Source organism: Dreissena polymorpha, chromosome 7 (assembly GCF_020536995.1).
Source record: "Dreissena polymorpha isolate Duluth1 chromosome 7, UMN_Dpol_1.0, whole genome shotgun sequence".
NCBI lineage: Eukaryota > Metazoa > Mollusca > Bivalvia > Myida > Dreissenidae > Dreissena > Dreissena polymorpha.
In genome coordinates this window covers 27,853,167-27,877,324 of record NC_068361.1, presented here as the reverse complement: position 1 = coordinate 27,877,324, position 24,158 = coordinate 27,853,167, and the positions used below count along the sequence as shown (strand labels likewise).

At 36.1% G+C, this 24,158-nt stretch overlaps 1 protein-coding gene across 4 annotated transcripts in view; it reads right to left on the bottom strand.

The window, feature by feature from the left end:
• Positions 1–861: 861 nt before the first annotated feature.
• The window catches only part of LOC127838842 (serine/threonine-protein kinase TNNI3K-like), a 128,611-nt gene continuing 105,314 nt past the window's right edge, over positions 862–24,158 (bottom strand). The window contains exons 19-22 of one of the 4 annotated variants that reach the window (XM_052366844.1): positions 8,998–9,107; positions 7,970–8,202; positions 5,137–5,186; positions 3,658–4,704 (exon numbers count right to left, since the gene is read on the bottom strand). In XM_052366844.1, coding sequence (XP_052222804.1) covers positions 4,607–4,704; positions 5,137–5,186; positions 7,970–8,202; positions 8,998–9,107 — 491 coding nt within the window. In that variant the 3' untranslated portion in view covers positions 3,658–4,606. Of the gene's footprint in view, positions 2,365–3,657; positions 4,705–5,136; positions 5,187–7,969; positions 8,203–8,997; positions 9,108–24,158 lie in introns of those variants that run through there. The other 3 variants (XM_052366843.1, XR_008029989.1, XR_008029990.1) reach the window with 3 other exon arrangements.

Here is a 24,158-nt window from a genome sequence, read left to right as displayed (position 1 = left end):
ACACATGTTGGAACATAATTTGAAGTAACGGACCTATGAAATGACATTGTGCTTAAATACAGAGTTTTCTTATGAGAAAAACATAATCTTACCTATTTAAAACCCAATATTTCCACCAATCTGTACTTCGATTGATTCAATCTTTCATAGTAAAACCTATACCCGACGTCGTAGAGAAACGGACTACGCTTTGCCCACAGTGATATAATGAAAATACAAACCTTTGCTTTAATTTCACAAGTACAAAAGGGGCATTACGCTGCTAAATTGCATCTCAGAGTTGTTGCCCTTTTTCAGTCATCTATAATTACCACAAAGATATATATTGATAATTTATTGAAAATCTCTAGTAATTATGAAAATAAAGACTTGTTGCGTGCAACCTTAAACCATACTTTCGATGATACGACGTGGTGTAATAGACCAGGTGATCACGGTTCGATCCCCACTGTGGGATCATTCTTTAGATCTTCCCAAAACACACCAAGAACTGGTGTTAGGCCCAGGAAATGGACTCGAAAGCTTTCAGATAAGGAGTAATTTAAATGCAATAGCTTTAAACTACACCGTTCTAAGAACAAATGAGGGAATAATTATAAATTACATGTCATATGCCTTGATCAGTTTCCTCATGATGATCCAGAAAACGTGTATAAAGTTTCATTTCAATATCTGTAGAAGTTACAGACGCATGTACCTGTTGCAACCAAACCGTATCCGGAATTTAGTCATGCACATTAACTTTAACCTCATTGTATAAATACCAAAGCGGGCATCATCCTACAAAAAAGTTGGTCATATTTATAAGTCATGATAATTTACTGACCATAAAGACACTCAATATATATGGAGAGATTTATTTCAAGTTCAGATTCAAACATCCAAAACTCAGACAGTTCTGACTTAAAGATTACAAGACTCAATACAAGACACAACAGGTAACATAACAATAGAAATTTGCTTATTGGCAAATATACCACAATAATGCCAAATCTTTAAGTCGAATTTTACATGATCATACAAGGATTTTTGCAAACATTTTCGTGGTTTAACAAGTCACAGAGGATCAGAACAAATGACTAGAAAAGATTCAAAATCAAAAACAAATAAAACAGGATAACGAAGTATACCGGTACATAACACCAGTCATCACAACAAAGTCACAAATATAATGATAATGATACATCACCGAATTTTTATATAAAACTATGTATAAGAAAACTGACTAGATTTGTGGATTTCAATAGTCACATAAGAGCTATAAACATGTAAAACTGCATGTAAACTATCAAGGAAGACAGCAAAAGACAAAAAACTAGTAACATTCCAAAAAAATATTTCATTGACTTAAATGAATATTGCACAAAGAACAAAACAAAAACACCATTAAATAGTTAATGGCTAAAGTTTAAACCAGGCTAGAACGGAATTCTGGTCCTGAGTATGAGATTATGAGATTCATCCAAAATAAAACAGAGATAACATATCAGTAAATATTTTTGCCAGTGATAACTATTCCAAATTTCAAATTGGACAAAACAAAGTATGAGCTTGATTTAAGGTGCTTATTAAGCGCTAATACAGCATAATAAAAACACACTTATCTTTAAATAAGTATGAATACAATTGTTTTCAAAAGAAATTTCCTGTTCGTGTAAACGCACAGAAACACAAAAAATATGTAGTAGTCGCAAAATTAGTATACAATTATTATACTTACAGTACATTTATCCACATGCACACTACAGGTAACTATTTTACAGTGGCATAACATTTTCAGAACATTATATGAATATTGTAGGTGTCAATTCTAATACATCAAAAGGCACGTGTGGAAAATAAAAGCATTAAATATGCTTTTCTCAAAGTTTGTATCCATGCATTTCAAGTACTTGATAAATATATTCTTTAAAAGTGTGAATATGCATAGGTTTTTATATATTGCTATATTTTGGGGGAAATATGTTTTTATATCCACATTTCAGGACTGTATACCATAATTATTAAGATTTGCATACAAATAAAAGAACACATGACTAATAAAAACAAGGATATCAGTAAAACTGATGGATGCTCCCCATTGATGCTTTGTCGATATATGGTTTGTGTGGAAAAAAGTGTGACCTTGAGAAAATCTATTATTAGCCTCAGTGACCTTGACCCCAGTGACCTCAAACCTCATCAAAAAGGAAGAGGTCCATGCAAAGTACCTTCATCCCAAATATAAGAGATCGATCAAATATTATAGGCGCTATGAGAAACTGTAACCAAAGTGTGACATTGAGAAAATCTATTATTAGCTTCGGTGACCTTGACCCCAGTGACCTCAAACCTCATCAAAAGGTAGAGGTCCATGCAAAGTACCTACATGCCAAATATGTATGAGATCTGTTAAATATTGAAGGTGCTATGAGAAACTGTAACTAAACTGTAACAGAAAATCTATTATTCGCCTTGGTGACCTTGACCTTGACCCCAATGACTTAAACCTCATCAAAAGGTAGAGGTTCATGAAAGGTACCTACAAGCCAAATATGTAAGAGACCAGGAAAATATGGAAGGTGCTATGAGAAACTAACAAAATTGTGACGGCAAAATCTATTATTAGCCTCAGTGATCTTGACCTTGACCCCAGTGACCTCAAACATCATCAAAAGGTAGAGGTCCACGCAAGGTACCTACATGCCAAATATGTAAGAGATCGGTAAAATATTGAAGGCGCTATAAAAAACGTTAACAAAAGTGATACGGCAGTAAGTAAGGAACCCCAAACTGGCAACTATATGCTCCCCATATATATATGGGGAGCATAAAAATGCACATATTTAAAGATATATTGAATCTTAAAGTTGTTTTGTGTGAAAATTACACACCTTCTTTATAAAAAACATACATATGAAAATGCACATATTTAAAGATATGTTGAATCTTAAAGTTGTTTTGTGTGAAAAGTACACAACTTCTATATAAAAAAAACACACACGTAAAACACTAAAACTGTGCAGAACTGGTGCAGTTCTAACAATGCTTTACTTCATAATTTGGCACAGGTTTCATTAGGCAAATATATCGAAAACATATCAAAGGCTCAAGAAAAACATGAACACAATTTACAAGTTATTGCACAGGTGTAAAAAATATTGAACACCATTATGATCAATTTAATTAAAAATATTTGTTAAATGACTAAATCATTCAAAAAAATATAAACTACTTTCAATATTGTTGACTTTCAAACTATACCGGTTAGCACATCATGGGTATTGCTCAACCATACACATGGTAAAAATGAATGTGTGCTGTAATATGCATTGATAATTATATAGATAAATCAGACTATAAACGCAGGTAAATACAGACTAATGCAGCATTTCTTAACACAAAAAATCGAGTTATCTTTGGTACATCATTAATTCCCTTATTGTAAACCTCCTAAAAACTAATAATATAAATATCTGTTCAATTTATATCTAATATGAATAAAGAATGTGTATTACATGTCGAAGTATGTAAGTATATACGTTAAAAAAATCAGCATACAGCATTAATATTCAAAACAACAAAAGAATCCAACAACTGAAAAAGAAAACAAATGTAAACACAATCATATAAAGTTGTAATTTAACATAGATGCATGTCATACATTTATTTACTAAAGCACCAATATTGAGATGACATGAGAAAAAAATCTCATGAACATGATTTTTGAAATGCATGAAAGACTGGTGATTCACTAAAACTACTCGTAAAAAGCTTCTTAAAATATAATAAAATAACAAACATCTTGCCTTTAAATAGCTCTTCAAGGATACCACCATGAAAGTTCTCTGTGTAACAGCTTTATAGTGTTCAATATATAGAGCACCAACAATAACCTGGCACTAACCTTTATGTATGAATATATTTTAATACCATAACAGCGAATATATTAAGCGACTGAAATCAATTGAAGTTTTCCTCACTAACTATACTGTTGGGCTCGCATTAAACTCAAGCAAAACGTTCACTAACAAATAAGATTACAAAAATAGAAAACAAATCAAGCGTATAATTATGCCAATGGGAGGTAACCAGTGCAAGGTAAATGTTGTTGAGATATACCAACCATTAAGAAACCTAGAGGACATGTGTGTGCAAAGACCGATATCAAAATGTCATATCAGAATATACTTATGTTACAAAGTAGGATAGCAACTTGTAGGTTTCAATGTATCATGGCTTGTTAAATGCATGGCTCACATATTTCTTGTACAAAGAGTATAAGGAGCACAAGCTCCTTAGTTTGGTATCTGGCACAAAGGACTATGAACAGTGTATATATCAAACAGAATTCGAATTTACAATATTGAACAATGGCAAAGAGTGTAACATATTTCAAATTTATGAACCACAAGACAAGTTTGTTACATAGCTGGGCCTATACAATTCAGATATGGCAAAGTTTGTTCCATAGCCAAACTTTATAAATTGACCAATGGCAGACTTGTTTTATATCTCAACTTCAAATATTGACCAATCGGAAAACATATTACATAATAATGAATGCTATTGCTATTGACTGAGTATTTGTGATAAACATCAAGATGGATCTTAAAACATTATCGGATCATGGGGCCTGTGAATTAGGGCTGGACTTGGAGGCCTCTCTCCTCTGCTCCAGAGGGATGGAGATTCTAAGGGTACTCAGGGGGTCGCACACATAACCTGCAATATAATGACGTCAATGAAGTGATATCACATTGTCACACATGACTTGTTATTAACCCTATGGGCTCATTCTATTTAAAAGCTAAAGAGACCATATAGCAGTAACACTTCACTTATTAAATAAGTAAAAATAATAATCAATTAATGATATATATTATATAGTATGTTGTCAACATTATTTTATTCAATTTTCATTTATTTTCTATATGTTAATAAATAGATATTCAATCATTTTGATATTCATCACCTTCCTTTAAAAAAAATCTGACAGTCCCAAACAAACTTGTTATTCAAATTGATAATTTCCTTTGAGCTTCAGTAAAACAATTGAGTCAATCAGTTGACTTGTCATTTGCGGGTTTTCTCCATTAATTCGTCCACTAAAGCATTAAATTATTAGTTGTATTTGATAAAGCACTTAACACCTACCATATTTGTCTAACTGTGGGAATGGTAGCCTTGTTCTTAAGTCATCCACACTGAAAAAGCACAACCAAAAATGTAATTGATTATAGAATTACCGGTAGGGCTATAGAAAATATTATCAAAATATGATTCTAGGATTCTAGGAAACTTGTCTGAGATCAAAACTTGTCATTCCTAGGGCATAAAACATCTTTAAGCAAAATAAAGGTTAACAAAATGTTCATGCATTGACAAACTCCTGATGCATCATATTGAGTCCATAAACTCCTTTATATGGATAAAAGACTGATATATATTAGATCTCTGAGTGGACGATAAACATACCCATGTCTGGATGCTTGATGACTGACCTGTGCTTGACCTCCTGAATATACAACACACTCACCTATGTTGAGTGGACAACAAACTCAACTATGTTGAGTGTACAACAAACTCACCTATTTTGAGTGGACAACAATCTAACCTATGTTGTAAGGACAACAAACTCACCTATGTTGTGTGGACAACAAACTCGCCTATGTTGTGTGGACAACAAACTCACCTATGTTGAGTGGACAACAAACTCACCTATGTTGTGTGGACAACAAATCCACCTATGTTGAGTGGACAACAAACTCACCTATGTTGAGTGGACAACAAACTCACCTTTGTTGAGTGGACAACAAACTCACCAATGATAAGTGGACAACAAACTCACCTATGTTGAGTGGTCAACAAACTCACCTATGTTGAGCGGACAACACACTCACCTATGTTTTGTGGACAACACACTCACCTTTGTTGAGTGGACAACAAACTCACCTATGTTGAGGGGACAACAAACTCACCTAATGTTGTGTGGACAATAAACTCACATTTGTTGAGTGGACAACAACTCACCTATGTTGTGTGGACAACAAACTCACCTATGTTGAGTGGACAACAAACTCACCTATGTTGTGTGGACAACAAATCCACCTATGTTGAATGGACAACAAACTCACCTATGTTGAGTGGACAACAAACTCACCTATGTTGTGTGGACAACAAACTCACCTATGTTGAGTGGACAACAAACTCACCTATGTTGTGTGGACAACAAACCCACCAATGTTGTGTAGACAACAAACTCACCTATGTTGAATGGACAACAAACTCATCTATGTTGAGTTCACTTCAAACTTACTTATGTTGAGTGGACAACAAACTCACCTATGTTGAGTGGATAACAAACTCACCTATGTTGAGTGGTAAACAAACTCACCTTTATTGAGTGGGCATCAAAATCACCTATGTTCAGTGGACAACAATCTAACCTATATTGGGTGGACAACAAACTCACCTATGTTGAGTGGACCAAAAACACACCTTTGTTGAGTGGTCAACAAACTCACCTATGTTGAGTGGACAACACACTCACCTATGTTTTGTGGACAACACACTCACCTTTGTTGAGTGGACAACAAACTCACCTATGTTGAGTGGACAACAAACGCACCTTTGATGAGTAAACAACAAACTAACCTATGTTCAGTGGACAACAAACTCACCTATGTTGAGTTGACAACAAACTCACCTATGTTGAGTGGACAACAAACTCACCTATGTTGAGTTGACAACAAACTCACCTATGTTGAGTGGACAACAAACTCACCTATGTTGAGTGGTCAACAAACTCACCTATGTTGAGTGGACAACAAACTCACCTATGTCGAGTGGTCAACAAACTCACCTATGTTGAGTGGACAACAAACTCACCTATGTTGAGTGGACAACAAACTCACCTATGTTGAGTGGACAACAAACTCACCTTTGATGAGTGGACAACAAACTCACCTATGTTAAGTGGACAACAAACTAACCTATGTTGAGTGGTCAACAAACTCACCTATGTTGAGTGGACAACAAACTCACCTATGTTGAGTGGACAACAAACTCACCTATGTTGAGGGGACAACAAACTCACCTTTGATGAGTGGACAACAAACTCACCTATGTTAAGTGGACAACAAACTCACCTATGTTAAGTGGACAACAAACTCACCTATGTTTAGTGGACAACAAACGCACCTATGTTTTGTGGACAACACACTCACCTATGTTTTGTGGACAAAACACTCACCTGTTTTGTGGACAACACACTCACCTATGTTGGATGCCCTCAAACTCACATGTGTTGAGTGGACAACAAACTCATCTATGCTGGGTTGACTTCAAACTCACTTATTTTGAGGGGACACAAAACTCCTCTATGTCTGGATGCTGAATGACTGACCCATTTCTGACCCCCTGAGTGGACGCTAGACTGACTTTTGTGTGGACATCACACTCACCTATGCTGAATGGAAAACAAACTTAACTATGTTGAGTGGACAACAAACTCGACTATGTTGAGTGGACAACAAACTCACCTAATGTTGAGTGTACAACAAACTCAACTATAATGAGTGTACAGCAAACTCAACTATGTTGAGTGGACAACAAACTCACCTTATGTTGAGTGGAAAACAAACTCGCCTAATGTTGAGTGAACAACAAACTCGCCTATGTTGAGTGTACAACAGACTCACCTATATTGAGTGGACACCAAACTCACCTATGTTGAGTGTACAACAAACTCAACTATGTTGAGTGGACAACAAACTCACCTAATGTTGAGTGAACAAACCCAATTATATTGAGTAGACACTAGACTCACCTTAATTGAGTGGACAACAAAACTCACCTGTATTGAGTGGAAGACAAACTCATCTATATTGGGTGGTCACTAGACTTATTGAGTGGACAACAAAACACACCTAGTTGAATGGATAACAAACTCACCCATGTCAGACCCAATGAGTGAAAACCAACTCACCTATGCTGCTGGACAGTTTGTTCCCAGCGGCTCTTCAAAGCACTGACATTTCCTGCCAAGGGCGGAGTGGACCTGCCATCGTCAAGGATACCATCGTGGTCCCGGATCACTGCTGGGAGACTGGCGGACAGCGACAGAGACTGGTACCCAGAGGGGTTGCTAAGCAACATCACTGTGCCGGACTGTTTACATTCCTCAAGAATGGGCAGAATCTCTGCAAAATCTGGTCTGTCCTGATAGATAACAGTTATGCTTTAGGCTTAAATAATGTGTACTGTTTAGAGCATGCATTTATGGTAGGTATAGTGTGAAGATATTTATTTTTTATAATTTGTATTGAAAACAGCAGGCATTTATATATTACAGAGTCTTACATCCTTTACCTGGCTGATTGAAAAGACTTGGATTCTTAGGGGGACTTTTGAAAAAAATTAACTTGGGTAGCAAGGCTAGCATTGCAAAACATTTGTTAGTAATTTATCTAGGTAGAAAGTTATGGATTGTGGGACATTTGAAAGTTATTTATCCAGGAAGCAAGGCTTGCATGGCGGGACATTTGACAGTAATTTACCTGGGTAGCAAGTTTTGAATTAAGGAACATTTGAAAGTAATTTACATTGGTAGGAGGGATTGCCTTGGGGGACAAGTAAGTCATTAACATATGTAGCAGTGCTTGAATAACAGGGCACTTTAAAGTTATTTACTTCAGTAGAGGATGGCATAGAAGGACATTTTAAAGCAAGGTCAGTTATATATAATAATTGAAATTGATGTACCTGGATAGCGAAGCTTACATTGCAAGACATTTGACAGAAATTTACTCCCAGTTTTTAAGCCAGGACTTCCACATGCATCACTCTATACTTTAAGGAACGTTCCAAGAAAGTTTAAATGTTGTACTTTGAAAGAGAACTTGTGCAGAAAAATGTGTGTCCACGGACTGAGGGACAGAAATTCCTGGTGATTCCAATTAACCCCCTTTTGCTTTGTATAGATGTTCACACTTTCATATACCCAGTATAGTATACCTCTGGGTTAGGATTCCATCCACACTGCAGCAAGGACACGAGTGGTTTAGGAAATGTGACAGCTATGGGTGGACGGGTTTGATGGTAGGCCATCTCTGCTGCAGCCGCAGCTGAAAACATACAAAGATGTACTTAAACATCCACTGTTGTATCAAGCTGAAAACATAAAAAGATGTACTTAAACATCCACTGTTGTATCAAGCTGAAAACATACGGAGATATACTTAAACATCCACTGTTGTATCAAGCTTAAAACATAGTTACGGAGATGTACTTAAACATCCATTTAATATATAAAAGCATGTGATACAAAAGATCTTTCATCTTGGCTGCAGCAGCAGCTGAAAACATACAGAGATGTACTTAAATATCCGCTGTTTTATCAAGTTTATGCAAAAGAAATAATGAACATGTGGACTTAAAAAAACATACAGGTTTTATCATAATATTTACATAATTGTGAATTTTATTTGCTTAGATATTAGCATGTGATAAAAAAGATCTCATTTCACATCATGATTTATTAAACTCTTTGATGATATAGAGAAGTAATCTCACCAATTTCTAGCTTACAAACAATATCCCCTAACTAGTAAAAAAATAAAATATAGTATTAAAACTTAGGTCATAACGTATATAAATGTCTTATCCATAAGGTAAACATTTGTTAATATTTTACAATTTAATGATGAATTATAAAAGTCTGCAACAGCTTGGATGGACGCATGCAATCAATTACCCACATACACCTGACATTGTGACAGATATATCAAGCTTTTCATATGTGGGCTCAACAAACATCCCTATATCTTTTGTTCCCTGACTGCTCACATGGTTTCAGGTGTGTAAAGGGCCGCTCAGCTGGTTTCAGGTGTGAACAAGATATGTGTTTGTCAGAAACAAAATGCCCCTTATTGCGCTGCTTTGAAATAAAATTTAAATATCTCATTTGGCAGGTTTACAATTTATCTCCCTTTTGAAGCTTATTACTTCCCTTGGATTGTATTTTTTGACTTTTGACCTTGAAGGATGACCTTGGCCTTTCACTACTCAAAATGTGCAGCTTCATGAGATACAAATGCATGCCAAATATCAAGTTGCTATCTTCAATATTGCAAAAGTTATGACCAATGTTAAAGTTTTCAGACGGACGGCATACGGACGGAAGACTGACGGACATTTAAACTGCTATATGCCACCCTACCGGGGACATAAAAAGGTAGCTCACCTGGTTACAGGTGCACAAAGGGACGCTCACCTGGTTTAAGTTGCGCAAAGGGATGCTCACCTGGTTTCAGATGAGCAAAGGGCAGCTCACCTAGTTTCAGGTGTGTTAAAAGTAGCTCAATGGGTTTCAGGTGTGCAAAAGGCTGCTCACCTGGTTTCAGGTGCGCAAAGGCAGCTCCCCAGCCAACAGTTCCCACAAACACAGGGAGAAGCTGAACACGTCCGCCTTGATACTGTATTTGGTGCACTGCGTGAAGATCTCTGGAGCCATCCAGCGCAGGTTCTGTAAAACAGGAGCAGGTAAAAGTCTGCACATGCTTATCTGGGACGACACTTTCTGTATAAACTGGATTTTGATATGAAGTGACTTCCTTTAAACAAAAAATACCATAAAAGTGGAAAGTGTAGTTCATGAATAGCCTGTGGGGAATTTACCTTTTCATAGAACTGGGCTCATAGGGTTCGGATAGCCAGTGCATTACTTTGGTAAAATTGGGCATGGTGAAAGTACGCCAACACCCTTACTGGGTTGGCCAAAAGTAACAGCTATTAAATAGAACTATTTAGGCAATTTAAGAGGCAATCTTCAAATGCAAAAGGATGAAATTAGCTAAAAGGAAAAAGAAAGCACACACTTGAAAAGATAATCTTTAAAATTTTTAAGCAGTTTTAAACATGTTTCCAGTATATATTTCATGTGTATTATTTGAAGATTAAGTTCTAGTTTTGGGTGTTTTTCTGTATAAATGCTATGTGAAAACCAGCTCCTGTCCAGATCTAGGCAGTATGTACCTACCCCGGGCTGCTTGGTCATGTTGTCTTCTAATGTCCGCAGGAACTGGGACTCTGTAATTACAATTTTACAGCAATACATGTATTACCATAAAACATTGTTCAGACATCAAAGTTGGGTCAATATACATGCATTAGAACTGAAATTTGAACTTTTAAAATTTTTTGACAATGTTTTAGTCAAATAATTTGGAATCACTCGAGCAACTGTTCATTTGTCAAATCAGCCAACCAAGAAAGGTCAGTTACCATAAAAAGTTAGTTATCTGCCCCACAGATATGACTGTCTATGTGATGCAGATTTTACCAATACCAACAAACTGTTAAGTCAGCCATCACGGTACAGTAATTCTGCAATATACTAAATACATAGCCACACATGTTCAAAATTTAACCATGTAGGCAAAATGACGCAACCTCGAAATCAGCAATAAAGATGCAGCCATAATGTAACATGCCAATCACATTGCTCCTCGTTCACATTTTACGATAGCCTGACCAGCAGGTTTGCGACAAAAGTCCACTATTCTCAATATTACAATACTCACTTAATCCAACCGGCTCAATAATTTACCCAGTGTTCACAGTAACATTCCTCCAAAGTCAGAAATAAGGCTTTTTTCACTTAACCACACAAAACAATCTAACCCTCTTTGCAATTAAGTGCTTACACCTCGAAAGTTAGCAGCAATGGTACTGTAGTAATACACTTTACCAAACACACTATCCTCTGTACTTAATTATTTGATTCTAGGCAACTGGGTTTAATGCCTGTGTGTTAAATGTCGTACTAGATTAGCCCGTGCAGAGGGCACATACTTATTAGTGAGGACACTTTCCGCCTAGACTGATTTTTTGTTTAGAGAATACTTCCTTTCAACAAAAAACTATATATCAGTGGAAAGTGTCGTCTCAGATTATCCTGTACGGACTGCAAAGGCTTATCTGGGACTACACTCAACACAAGCATTCAGATCAGATGTACGGGAACGCTGCTCGTCTAATCTGTGAGTACAGTCTGCTACCTCCAAAGTCAGCCACAATCGCCCTTCCGTTCTCCTCTAGAAGTATGTTTTGACTATTGAGGTCGCGGTGAAAGATTGGCTGGGGAAGAGTGTGAAGGTACTTCATGCCCATAGCGACGTCTGTTGCTATGATCAGCTTTGAGTGGATGTTCAGCAATCTGTTACCATGGAAACAAATGTATTGACAGTTTATTATCATGGAAATTAAGTATCTGGTGTTATTGTTAATGTCATATAACTCAAGTAGTCTGTTACCATGGAAAACAAGAGCTGTCTCAATAGGATGTCATATGCCCCCGATAAAAGCTTTGATAGAAGGTATGAGCATTTTTCGAAACATAAATGCATTTTTCAAAACCTAAACGCGGACCCTAAGTTTAAGGTCAAGGTCAAAAGGGTTAAAATTTGTGTGCGTATGGAAAGGCATTGTCCATATACACATGCATACCAAATATGAAAGTTACATCTGAAGCGACATAGAAGTTATGAGCATTTTTCGAAACCTAAACGCAAAGTGTGACGGACAGACGGACAGACAGACGGACGGACAGACGGACCCTTCGGGGGCATAAAAAGTATCAACAGTCTATAGCCATTGAAAATAAGTATCAGGCTTTATTGTTTATGTCATGTGACTGCAGTAGTTTGTAACTGTCGCAGTTTTGGCGCGTTAACACAACGTCACGACACTTTATGTAACGTTGTTTTTAATGTAACGTCATATCCTGTTATATTATGTATATGTTAGTTGAATTAAAGGAACGAACCTGAACACAACGTCTTATCACTTACATCGTCTTCACAGTAACCATTGAAACAAAGTATCAAGTGTGTATTACCATGGAAATTAGGTATCAGGCTTTATTGTTAATGTCATGTATGACATGTATGACACCATTATATGATCACTGTAGAGGGAGAAAATTATTATTTCCGTCGGCACTTTGCAATGATGATTAATAACATTTTTACACAGAACAAAATCAACTTAAAAGTTCTGTTTTCTTAGAAATATTCTCATATTATATTAAACATTATTAATTTTACCTGAAATAAAGCAATGAAATCAAAATAATTTTTTTCTTTAACAGTTTTTAGTTTGTGTTTATTGACTGTCCTTTTTTTCATACTTCCCAACTTATAAGGCAACACTTTACCTTTTCTGCTCATGAAGAAGGCTGAACAGAGACCCGCCTACAACGTACTGTGTCACTATGGCAAATTGCTGGAAATAAAGTATAGGTAGCCACAACTTGTTTATTCTTGATGTTTAATAAATAAATAACTTATTGTTCAATACAAAAATACAGCTTCTTATTGGGCAAAGGGTTAAGATAACAGAGTCCAGCTGTATTTCACTTTAACTTACACTAGAGTCATCCAAGCATGCGCCCATGAACTGTATGACATAGGGGCTGTTCAGCTTAGAAAGTATGGCAACCTCACGACAGAACATGTCCACGTCTGACTTCGTGCCAAAACAGCTCGCCTTGTATCTGAAATACAACTATTCACTATTAAGAACAACAGCTATTTCTGGGTAATAAGTAAGCTCCCAGTGACCTTCAAATGACAGAGTCTAGTTGTATTTCTCTTTAACTTACACAAGGGTCATCCAAGCATGCGCCCATGAACTGTATGACGTAGGGGCTGTTCAGCTTAGAAAGTATGGCAACCTCACGACAGAACATGTCCACGTCTGACTTCGTGCCAAAACAGCTCGCCTTGTATCTAAAATACAACTATTCACTATTAAGATAAACATTCCGACTACAGTTCATAAAGATTGACAATAAATCTTTTTACACACAATTATTTGCATATTCATTATTAACGACTCAAACATTGCCATGGAAACCGCCACAGTCCAACCTCTGGAAGGATTGTTCAAAATGTCAATGCAATAGTAAAAATCATTTGTGCTTTGATCATCTGTGGTTACATGATTGAGGTCATCACAACAGCCTCATCGCTTGACTGTGACCGTCTTGCCCCTAAAGCGTCTCTTGTACCGACCTCTTGACTGTGACCCTCTTGCCCCTACTGCGTCCCTTATTCCTACCTTTTGACTGCGACCGTTTTGCTCCTACATCGTCCCTTGTAGACCTTGCCGAAGGACCCACTGCCAATCACGTCCTGGAAGTCAATGTCTGAGATCAGGATGTGGAACTGGTGGGGCAGGTCTGCACGCAGCTGGAGCACGTCTATCTTCTCTGAAACATCAATGGATTTGTGTTTGTTTGTTGTTGTTTTTTGCCATTTTTATCACTATTTCAGTCATATCAGAGCGTTCAGTTAAACAACTTACACTTTTCCTGGGTTAGCTGGTTTAAAAGGTGCACACTCTTATGTCATTAACTTACAGCTGCCCTACTTGATTCAGAGGTAGGGATAGAATGTCTGTAGAAAGGATTTCCCGACCAATGCCTACAAGACCAGGGCCTGCAATCGTATAAGTTGTAGTCCAACACTCTATCACCTGAGCTAGCTGATACCATTCAATAGGACATTGAACATTGTTTCCTTTTGTCATGTTTTAAAAAATGATTAAAAATAATTCTTTATATTTAAGCTCCATTGCGTCAAAAGCCAAAGATTTCTTGAGACGTTATCCAGTCTGTTTCCTGGATATAACCAGTACATGGTGTCTTTTGGGGGAGATCTAAAAATTGCTCTCAAATTGGAGATTGAACCCATGTCATCACCTTCGATAGCCGAAAACCGTAACCATTACGCCTCAGCAACATTATTAAAAAAGTGATTTGGAGCTGTCATGTCAAATGTTGCTTATGATATATAAAGGGTTGATGCCTCTTGTAATGCTCTTGAGCTTGCCGATGGGCGACGGTACGGACACATAGGGGCCCTCCCCGCCAGGCTGGCTGTAGCCACCATGGGCAGACTCATCATGGGGTCGCTTGTGATTCTTCACCAGTGTAACTATGGCGTCATGACCTGCAGCAAAAATCAACCAGCGTTACTATGGCGTCATGACCTGCAGAAAAAATAATCCAGTGTGTCTATGGCGTCATGACTTGCAGCAAAAATCAACCAGTGTAACTATGGCGTCATAACGTGCAGTAAAAATCAACCAGCTTTACTATGACGTCATAACCTGCAACAAGAATTAACCAGCACTACTATGGCATCATGATCTGCAGAAAAAATCAACCAGTGTTACTATGGAATGATAACCTGCAGCAAAAAATCAACCAGTGTTACTATGGCATGATAACCTGCAGCAAAAATCAACCAATGTTACTATGGCGTCATGACCTGCAGCAAAAATCAACCAGTGTTACTATGGCGACATGACCTGCAGCAAAAATCAACCAGTGTTACTATGACGTCATGACCTACAGAAAAAATCAACCAATGTTACTATGGCGTCATGACCTGCAGCAAAAATCAACCAGTGCTACTTTTGCGTCATGACCTGCAGCAAAAATCAATTAGTGCTACTATGGGGTCATGACCTGCAGCAAACATCAACCAGTGTTACTATGGCGTCATGACCTGCAGCAAAAATCAACCAATGTTACTATGGCGTCATGACCTGCAGCAAAAATCAACCAGTGTTACTATGGCGTCATAACCTGCAGCAAAAATCAACCAATGTTACTATGGCGTCATGACCTGCAGCAAAAATCAACCAGTGTTACTATGGCGTCATGACTTGCAGCAAAAATCAACCAGTGTAACTTTGGCGTCATGACTTGCAGCAAAAATCAACCAGTGTTACTATGGCGTCGTGACCTGCAGCAACAATCTGGCTAGTTTGTGTTTGTTTGGATGTAAAACATTTTCAACAGAATTTCAGTCATTTCATGGCTATCAGTTGACCTACGCAAATATTTCCTGGCTTAGCTGTTGTACCAGTAGTAAGTACACATATTTACGCCATAACTTATCACCAATAATTTTTGTTAAGATAATAAGGTCCACAGCAGTGTATCAGTACAGAGGACACAAAAACATCAGATTTGGGGAGAGAGGGGTCAAATTCATAAGAATTCAAATAGCCCATTCATGGACCCCACCTTCTTCATATGCCCACATGAGCGCCGTCTGCTCCTCTCGTTTTTCGCTGCCCCCGTTCTGGTCGCTGACATGTTCCACCAGGTTGATGTCGGCGCCTTTCCCAAGAAGGTACTGAACCACACGCAGGTGACCATGGTAACAGTCACTGTGCAATGCTGCAGACGGGGAAGCAGAATATTTTAGATCTATTTATTAAGTTTTTTAAGTCCTTAGCATGCAAATGCTTACCAGACACTCGTAAACTAGAAGGGAAAGCAGAAGAAAATGGTTGAAAACGTATTTAGAAGAGCAATATATTTTTATACGTTATATATATTTTTACAGCCAATTTACTTTCAAACAATGGTCACATTATTGGTATGCCGGTATCTGCCCCTGACACTTTGCCTTCAATCATGTCCATATAAGAATGTTCTAGTGGCTCTTGTGAACTTTAGCGGAAAGCAGAAGATTACCGAAATACACATGTATGTAACTTGTGAAGTTGTAATTCACTGTTCATATAAATTAGCAGCTTGCACTGTTTTCTATTCTCCTTTTAATAAGTGCATGGGTTCAGCTCATTAAACAAGTCTAATAATACCGTAAGAATATTTGTATCAATCAATCTGCCAGAAAAGGAATGATTAAAAGGGAAAGATGGTAAACACTACACTAAATACTCTTGAAAGTGATGGTCAAACAAGAGACCAAGCTTATCTTCTCTAAGGCTTGTAATATATATGAGCCTCTGTTTTGGGAAAAAAGGTTTTAATGCATGTGCGTAAATTGTAATCCCGGATCAGTCTGTCAAGAACGACTCTTTCATCTTTCATGGAATATTTTGTTAAAAGAAATTCTCTCCTTAAAGAAAATCCATTTACGGAGTAAAGTGTCGACCCTGATTAGCCTGTACGGACTGCACAAGCCAAATTTGGGACGTCACTTTACACACATGCATAGGGCAACGCTTTCCCAGAGCGAAGCTCAAATACTTTTCATAGTCTAATCACTTTCAAATACAGGTCTAATTACCGGTATGCCCGTCTTTGCCCTGACAGTTTGCCTTGACTCCAGACTGGTCCAGCAGGAACTTGATCATCTCCACACTCCTCCCACTTGTGCATGCACTGTGATAACAGTCATATATTAGCAGCGCTCTGGGAAAATGGGGCTAAATGCATGTGCCTAAAGTGTCATTCCATATTAGCATGTGCAGACCAAACATGCTAATCAGGGACGACAATTTCCGCGCTCATGGCATTTTATTCCTTTTAAGAAAGTCTCTTCAAAGCAAAATTGGTGTCTAGGCTGAAAGTGTCGTCTCTGATTAGGGACCACACTTGCACTCTACTCAGGCTTATCTTGGATGACACTTTCCGCCTATAGGATTTTTGCTAAATGACTTCCTTTAAAAAGAAAATATCATAAAAGCGGAAAGTGTCATCCCTGACAACACTGAAATGCATTAAACCTCTTTTTCACAGAGCATGGCCCATAATTTCTATAGAGATAAAAACTAAATATTATTTATTTCATGTTGCTCTCAAGAGTCTTCTCTTCATTCAATCGTTTGGGTCAATTTTGTTCCAAAAGTGCAAGTGAACAATTAAAATAAGCACTGAAACTGTAAAGACCCATAGTTCCCACTCTCAAGAATTCACGAAGCCAATTTTCCCTATTTCAGGGTTTTTCGCGCTTATTTTTCCCAATTGGTATAGCAAGGGTACTTTGCTTAATTTGGAAAAAAATCACTGGCTTCCTACCTATGCAGTGGTGTCTCACTGAAGATGTTTTCCTTGGCAACGCTGTCCAAGCCCGTCCTGGAGATAAGCTGTCTCCCTAAATCCAGGTAACCATGGTTAACAAGCCCTAAGTTCCAAATGAAAACAAAAACGTTTATGAATACTTTCTCCCAGGATATTGCTTTAAAAGACTTTTAATAATCGTGAGACATGCTGAGTCTGCATCATCATAAATTCATTTCCATATAAAGCCTAATAGTAAATTGGCCAGTGGGGGTTACATAATTGAATAACACAGATAATTCGATAACTAGTGCAGATATTTTGCCAAATTACTGAGGTCATTAGCCAAATAACACAGCCATTGGCCAATTATCTGTGTTATCTATCTAATCATTGAATCAAACCCTGTCACTGGTCCAACACATAATACCTACTTTTTAAAACACTTTGAATCGTTAACGTCATACTCACAGGTGCAGTGGTGTGTCGCCATAGATATTGACACAATGTGGGTCGGCATTCTGTTCCAGCAGGTAGTGAAGGACCACCAGGTGACTAGTCTTGCAGCAGAAGTGGATCGGAGTGTGCTCTTCATCATCCCTCACATTCACTGCAACACAGGCAGTAGGATATAGGCATTCATCTGAGCCTTTGTCTTAAAAACTGGTCTTCATGAATGTGCGTTAAGTGTCCTCCCAAAAAGCCTGTGCAGTCAGCTAATCAGGGACAACACTTTCCGCCTAAAGAGCATTTATGTTTAGAACAGACTTCCTTTAAACATTAAGAGCTGTGTTTGTGAAACACAATGCCCCCCCCCACACTGTGCCGTTTTGAAGCCATATATTTGACCTTTGACCTTGAAGGATGACCTTGACCTTTCACCACTCAAAATGTGCAGCTTCATGAGATACACATGCATGCCAAATATCAAGTTGCTATCTTCAATATTGCATAAGTTTTTGCAAAAGTTTAACAAAGGTTAAAGTTTTGGGACACAGATACAATGACAGACAGACAGAAAGACAGGCCAAAAACAATATACCCCATCATTTCAACCGGGTGCATACACATTTCAAAAAGCGGACAGTTCTGTCCCTTATAAGCCTGTGCGCACCGTATTGGAAGATACTTTACGCCCAAGCATTAAGCCCAGTTTTCCCAGAATGAGGCTCATATTTGTCGTGTTTTGTGAAAAGGGGGCTTAATGCATGTGCGTAAAGTGTCGTCCCAGATTAACCTGTGCTAATTAGCACAGGCTAATCAGGGACGACACTTTCCGCCTAAACTTGATATTAGGTAAGGAGGGACTTCCTTGAAACTAAAAATAACATAAAAGTGGAAAGTGTCGTCCCTGGTTAGCCTGTGCGGACTGCACAGGCTAACCAGGGACGACACTTTACGCACATGTATTATGCCCATTTTTTCCAGAATAAGGCTAAGATTTTCTCATACAAAAGTTAGTTTTTATTTTGTTAAACTGGGTCACAGGTGACCATATTTTTCCTATGTAAGGTCAGTAGCTTTTCACAATCATATCTCTTTAGCAAAGTCATTCAATAAAATTAATTTTCACAATCATATCTCTTTAGCAAAGTCATTCAATAAAATTAATTTTCACAATCATATCTCTTTAGCAAAGTCATTCAATAAAATTAATTTTCACAATCATATCTCTTTAGCAAAGTCATTCAATAAAATTAATTTTCACAATCATATCTCTTTAGCAAAGTCATTCAATAAAATTAATTTTCACAATCATATCTCTTTAGCAAAGTCATTCAATAAAATTAATTTTCACAATCATATCTCTTAAGCAAAGTCATTCAATAAAATTAATTTTCACAATCATATCTCTTTAGCAAAGTAATTCAATAAAATTAATTTTCACAATCATATCTCTTTAGCAAAGTCATTCAATAAAATTAATTTTCACAATCATATCTCTTTAGCAAAGTCATTCAATAAAATTAATTTTCACAATCATATCTCTTTAGCAAAGTCATTCAATAAAATTAATTTTCACAATCATATCTCTTTAGCAAAGTCATTCAATAAAATTAATTTTCACAATCATATCTCTTTAGCAAAGTCATTCAATAAAATTAATTTTCACAATCATATCTCTTTAGCAAAGTCATTCAATAAAATTAATTTTCACAATCATATCTCTTTAGCAAAGTCATTCAATAAAATTAATTTTCACAATCATATCTCTTTAGCAAAGTCATTAAATGAAATTAATGTTCACAATCATATCTCTTTAGCAAAGTCATTCAATAAAATTAATTTTCACAATCATATCTCTTTAGCAAAGTCATTCAATAAAATTAATTTTCACAATCATATCTCTTTAGCAAAGTCATTCAATAAAATTAATTTTCACAATCATATCTCTTTAGCAAAGTCATTCAATAAAATTAATTTTCACAATCATATCTCTTTAGCAAAGTCATTCAATAAAATTAATTTTCACAATCATATCTCTTTAGCAAAGTCATTCAATAAAATTAATTTTCACAATCATATCTCTTTAGCAAAGTCATTCAATGAAATTAATTTTCACAATCATATCTCTTTAGCAAAGTCATTCAATAAAATTAATTTTCACAATCATATCTCTTTAGCAAAGTCATTCAATAAAATTAATTTTCACAATCATATCTCTTTAGCAAAGTCATTCAATAAAATTAATTTTCACAATCATATCTCTTTAGCAAAGTCATTCAATAAAATTAATTTTCACAATCATATCTCTTTAGCAAAGTCATTCAATAAAATTAATTTTCACAATCATATCTCTTTAGCAAAGTCATTCAATAAAATTAATTTTCACAATCATATCTCTTTAGCAAAGTCATTCAATAAAATTAATTTTCACAATCATATCTCTTTAGCAAAGTCATTCAATAAAATTAATTTTCACAATCATATCTCTTTAGCAAAGTCATTCAATAAAATTAATTTTCACAATCATATCTCTTTAGCAAAGTCATTCAATAAAATTAATTTTCACAATCATATCTCTTTAGCAAAGTCATTCAATAAAATTAATTTTCACAATCATATCTCTTTAGCAAAGTCATTCAATGAAATTAATTTTCACAATCATATCTCTTTAGCAAAGTCATTCAATAAAATTAATTTTCACAATCATATCTCTTTAGCAAAGTCATTCAATAAAATTAATTTTCACAATCATATCTCTTTAGCAAAGTCATTCAATAAAATTAATTTTCACAATCATATCTCTTTAGCAAAGTCATTCAATAAAATTAATTTTCACAATCATATCTCTTTAGCAAAGTCATTCAATAAAATGAATTTTCACAATCATATCTCTTTAGCAAAGTCATTCAATAAAATTAAATGTTTCACGTCACAAAAATAAACATGATGAAGAACGTTCACGGTTGTGCTTGAAATACCCCATGTTTTCCACTTTGTAGTGTGCTTCCTACACATGAAATTCAATCATGATACCTCATGTCATGGTTCTAATATGCTAAAATTAATATGGGTAATAACTGTACAATTATGAAAGCAAGATTTCTGGTTATTGTGCACTTCAATAACCCTCATTGAGATCTATTTACCTATTCAAATTTTGAGTTCATGCTTCAAAATGTGCTATCACCGAAGTTTGTATAACAAAATTAACAAAATAATATAACTTTCAAAAGATCAAAGCAAGTTATGGCTCTCATGCAAGGTAATAAGGCTCGATTGGTCATTGTCGGCTCGGGTACTACTAACATGTACCCCGGGTACTCCTAAGTATACTTACAAGTACCCCGGGTACGGTAAATATACTTTATCGTACCTGGTCGATATTAGACTGTACCCTAGTTGTATTCCCGTCCAAAATCCGATGTCGTAAAACGCGCAACCGATTATCTTAAACAAAATTCTCTTAAAAAAACTGCATCAACGTACTTTTTGAGTATGAATTTCAATAATATAGAGGCCATTTTACAGGAAATTGATTACATGTTCGATGGATTTCCCGCACCTAAAAATCTTAAACAAAATAAAAATATTTTTATTTTTATTTTGCGCCCGCAGCAACAATTTGTGCTCCGCACATATTCGTCCAGAATATCTTCAATCCTTGGTAAAAGTTAAATCCTCTACCTATAATTTCAGATACTCAAACATCCTAGAGACACCACAAGTAAGAACAACAAGGTATGGAAAATATTCCTTTCGTTTTGAGGCTGTACAGATGTGGAACAGCCTCCCAGAGGACATTCGCACAGTCGACAAAAATAAAGACTTTGTACGGCTGATCCGCACCTGGACAGGTTCAAAATGTAAATGCGCCATGTGTGAGAAACCTGCTTCTCACATTTTTTGCTTGCTTGCTTGTTTTTGCTGTCCTGCTTATATTATTTATTTATCTGTCAGTTAACCCCTTGTTTATTCTCCTTGTAAATAGTGTATATGAGTTTCTTGTGTATTCAAAAAAAATAAAAGTAAAAATAAACATGTATATATGTGTATATATGTGCTATGTAGTTGTTTTTCATGTGCTTAATACGCTTTTTTACATCTTGTGTGCGTTTTTTTAATGTTATAAACATGTATACATGTGTTTATATGTTCTATTTATGTGTTGTACTATGTAGTTATTGTGCATGTGCTTGTTTTTGCTTTTAAACATAAATTGTGTGCTATACTTGTTTTAATATCTGAAATTTTAATATAGGTCTGCAATGCTTTGTTTGTACAACTTAAAAGTGTATAACATATGTTTTAATTATGAACTATGCAAAAACAGCTCCAATATAGTTTTTCGGTATATTTCCCTTTGTCGTATTTGTGTGTAAGTTATAAAATATTATGCTTTTAATGAACATTTTTACTTAATTTTGTGTTTTATATGCTTTAAATATGTCCTTGTGCTATAAATGCTTATATAATATGCTTAATCTTTCTTTCTTTCAGCTAAAAATACACTTGTTATATATATACAATTGTTTTGTCGGGAAATAGCTCATGAGCTAATGTTTATTGTTATTCACATCCGACGTTAAATAAAGATTCTTGTATCTTGTATCAATGATTAAGTTTAATTTAGCCTAGGTATTTTACGATATAGACTATTATCACGCTTTCCGATATTGATTGGTTTATGGTAAAAGAATGGCGACGTCCGTCTGCCTCGTTGTTTCAGGTTATATTACACTAATTCCGATTCCCATAGGGTCCCATTATAAAACTGACAACTTTCACAGCATTTTTCTTGCCTTTTCGACGTATCAATTTTTCCGAACCTGGTATAATTTTAAAGATGGATCTGTCATCTTCCAATAAGTGCAATCAAAAACATACCGTCTCGCAACTTCTAAGAAAGTAAATCGCTGTCGAATGAACCCACCGTTCAGACCAAACATGCTAATCAGGGACGACAATTTCCGCGCTCATGGCATTTTATTCCTTTTAAGAAAGTCTCTTCAAAGCAAAATTGGTGTCTAGGCTGAAAGTGTCGTCTCTGATTAGGGACCACACTTGCACTCTACTCAGGCTTATCTTGGATGACACTTTCCGCCTATAGGATTTTTGCTAAATGACTTCCTTTAAAAAGAAAATATCATAAAAGCGGAAAGTGTCATCCCTGACAACACTGAAATGCATTAAACCTCTTTTTCACAGAGCATGGCCCATAATTTCTATAGAGATAAAAACTAAATATTATTTATTTCATGTTGCTCTCAAGAGTCTTCTCTTCATTCAATCGTTTGGGTCAATTGTGTTCCAAAAGTGCAAGTGAACAATTAAAATAAGCACTGAAACTGTAAAGACCCATAGTTCCCACTCTCAAGAATTCACGAAGCCGATTTTCCCTATTTCAGGGTTTTTCGCGCTTATTTTTCCCAATTGGTATAGCAAGGGTACTTTGCTTAATTTGGAAAAAAATCACTGGCTTCCTACCTATGCAGCGGTGTCTCACTGAAGATGTTTTCCTTGGCAACGCTGTCCAACCCCGTCCTGGAGATAAGCTGTCTCCCTAAATCCAGGTAACCATGGTTAACAAGCCCTAAGTTCCAAATGAAAACAAAAACGTTTATGAATACTTTCTCCCAGGATATTGCTTTAAAAGACTTTTAATAATCGTGAGACATGCTGAGTCTGCATCATCATAAATTCATTTCCATATAAAGCCTAATAGTAAATTGGCCAGTGGGGGTTACATAATTGAATAACACAGATAATTCGATAACTAGTGCAGATATTTTGCCAAATTACTGAGGTCATTAGCCAAATAACACAGCCATTGGCCAATTATCTGTGTTATCTATCTAATCATTGAATCAAACCCTGTCACTGGTCCAACACATAATACCTACTT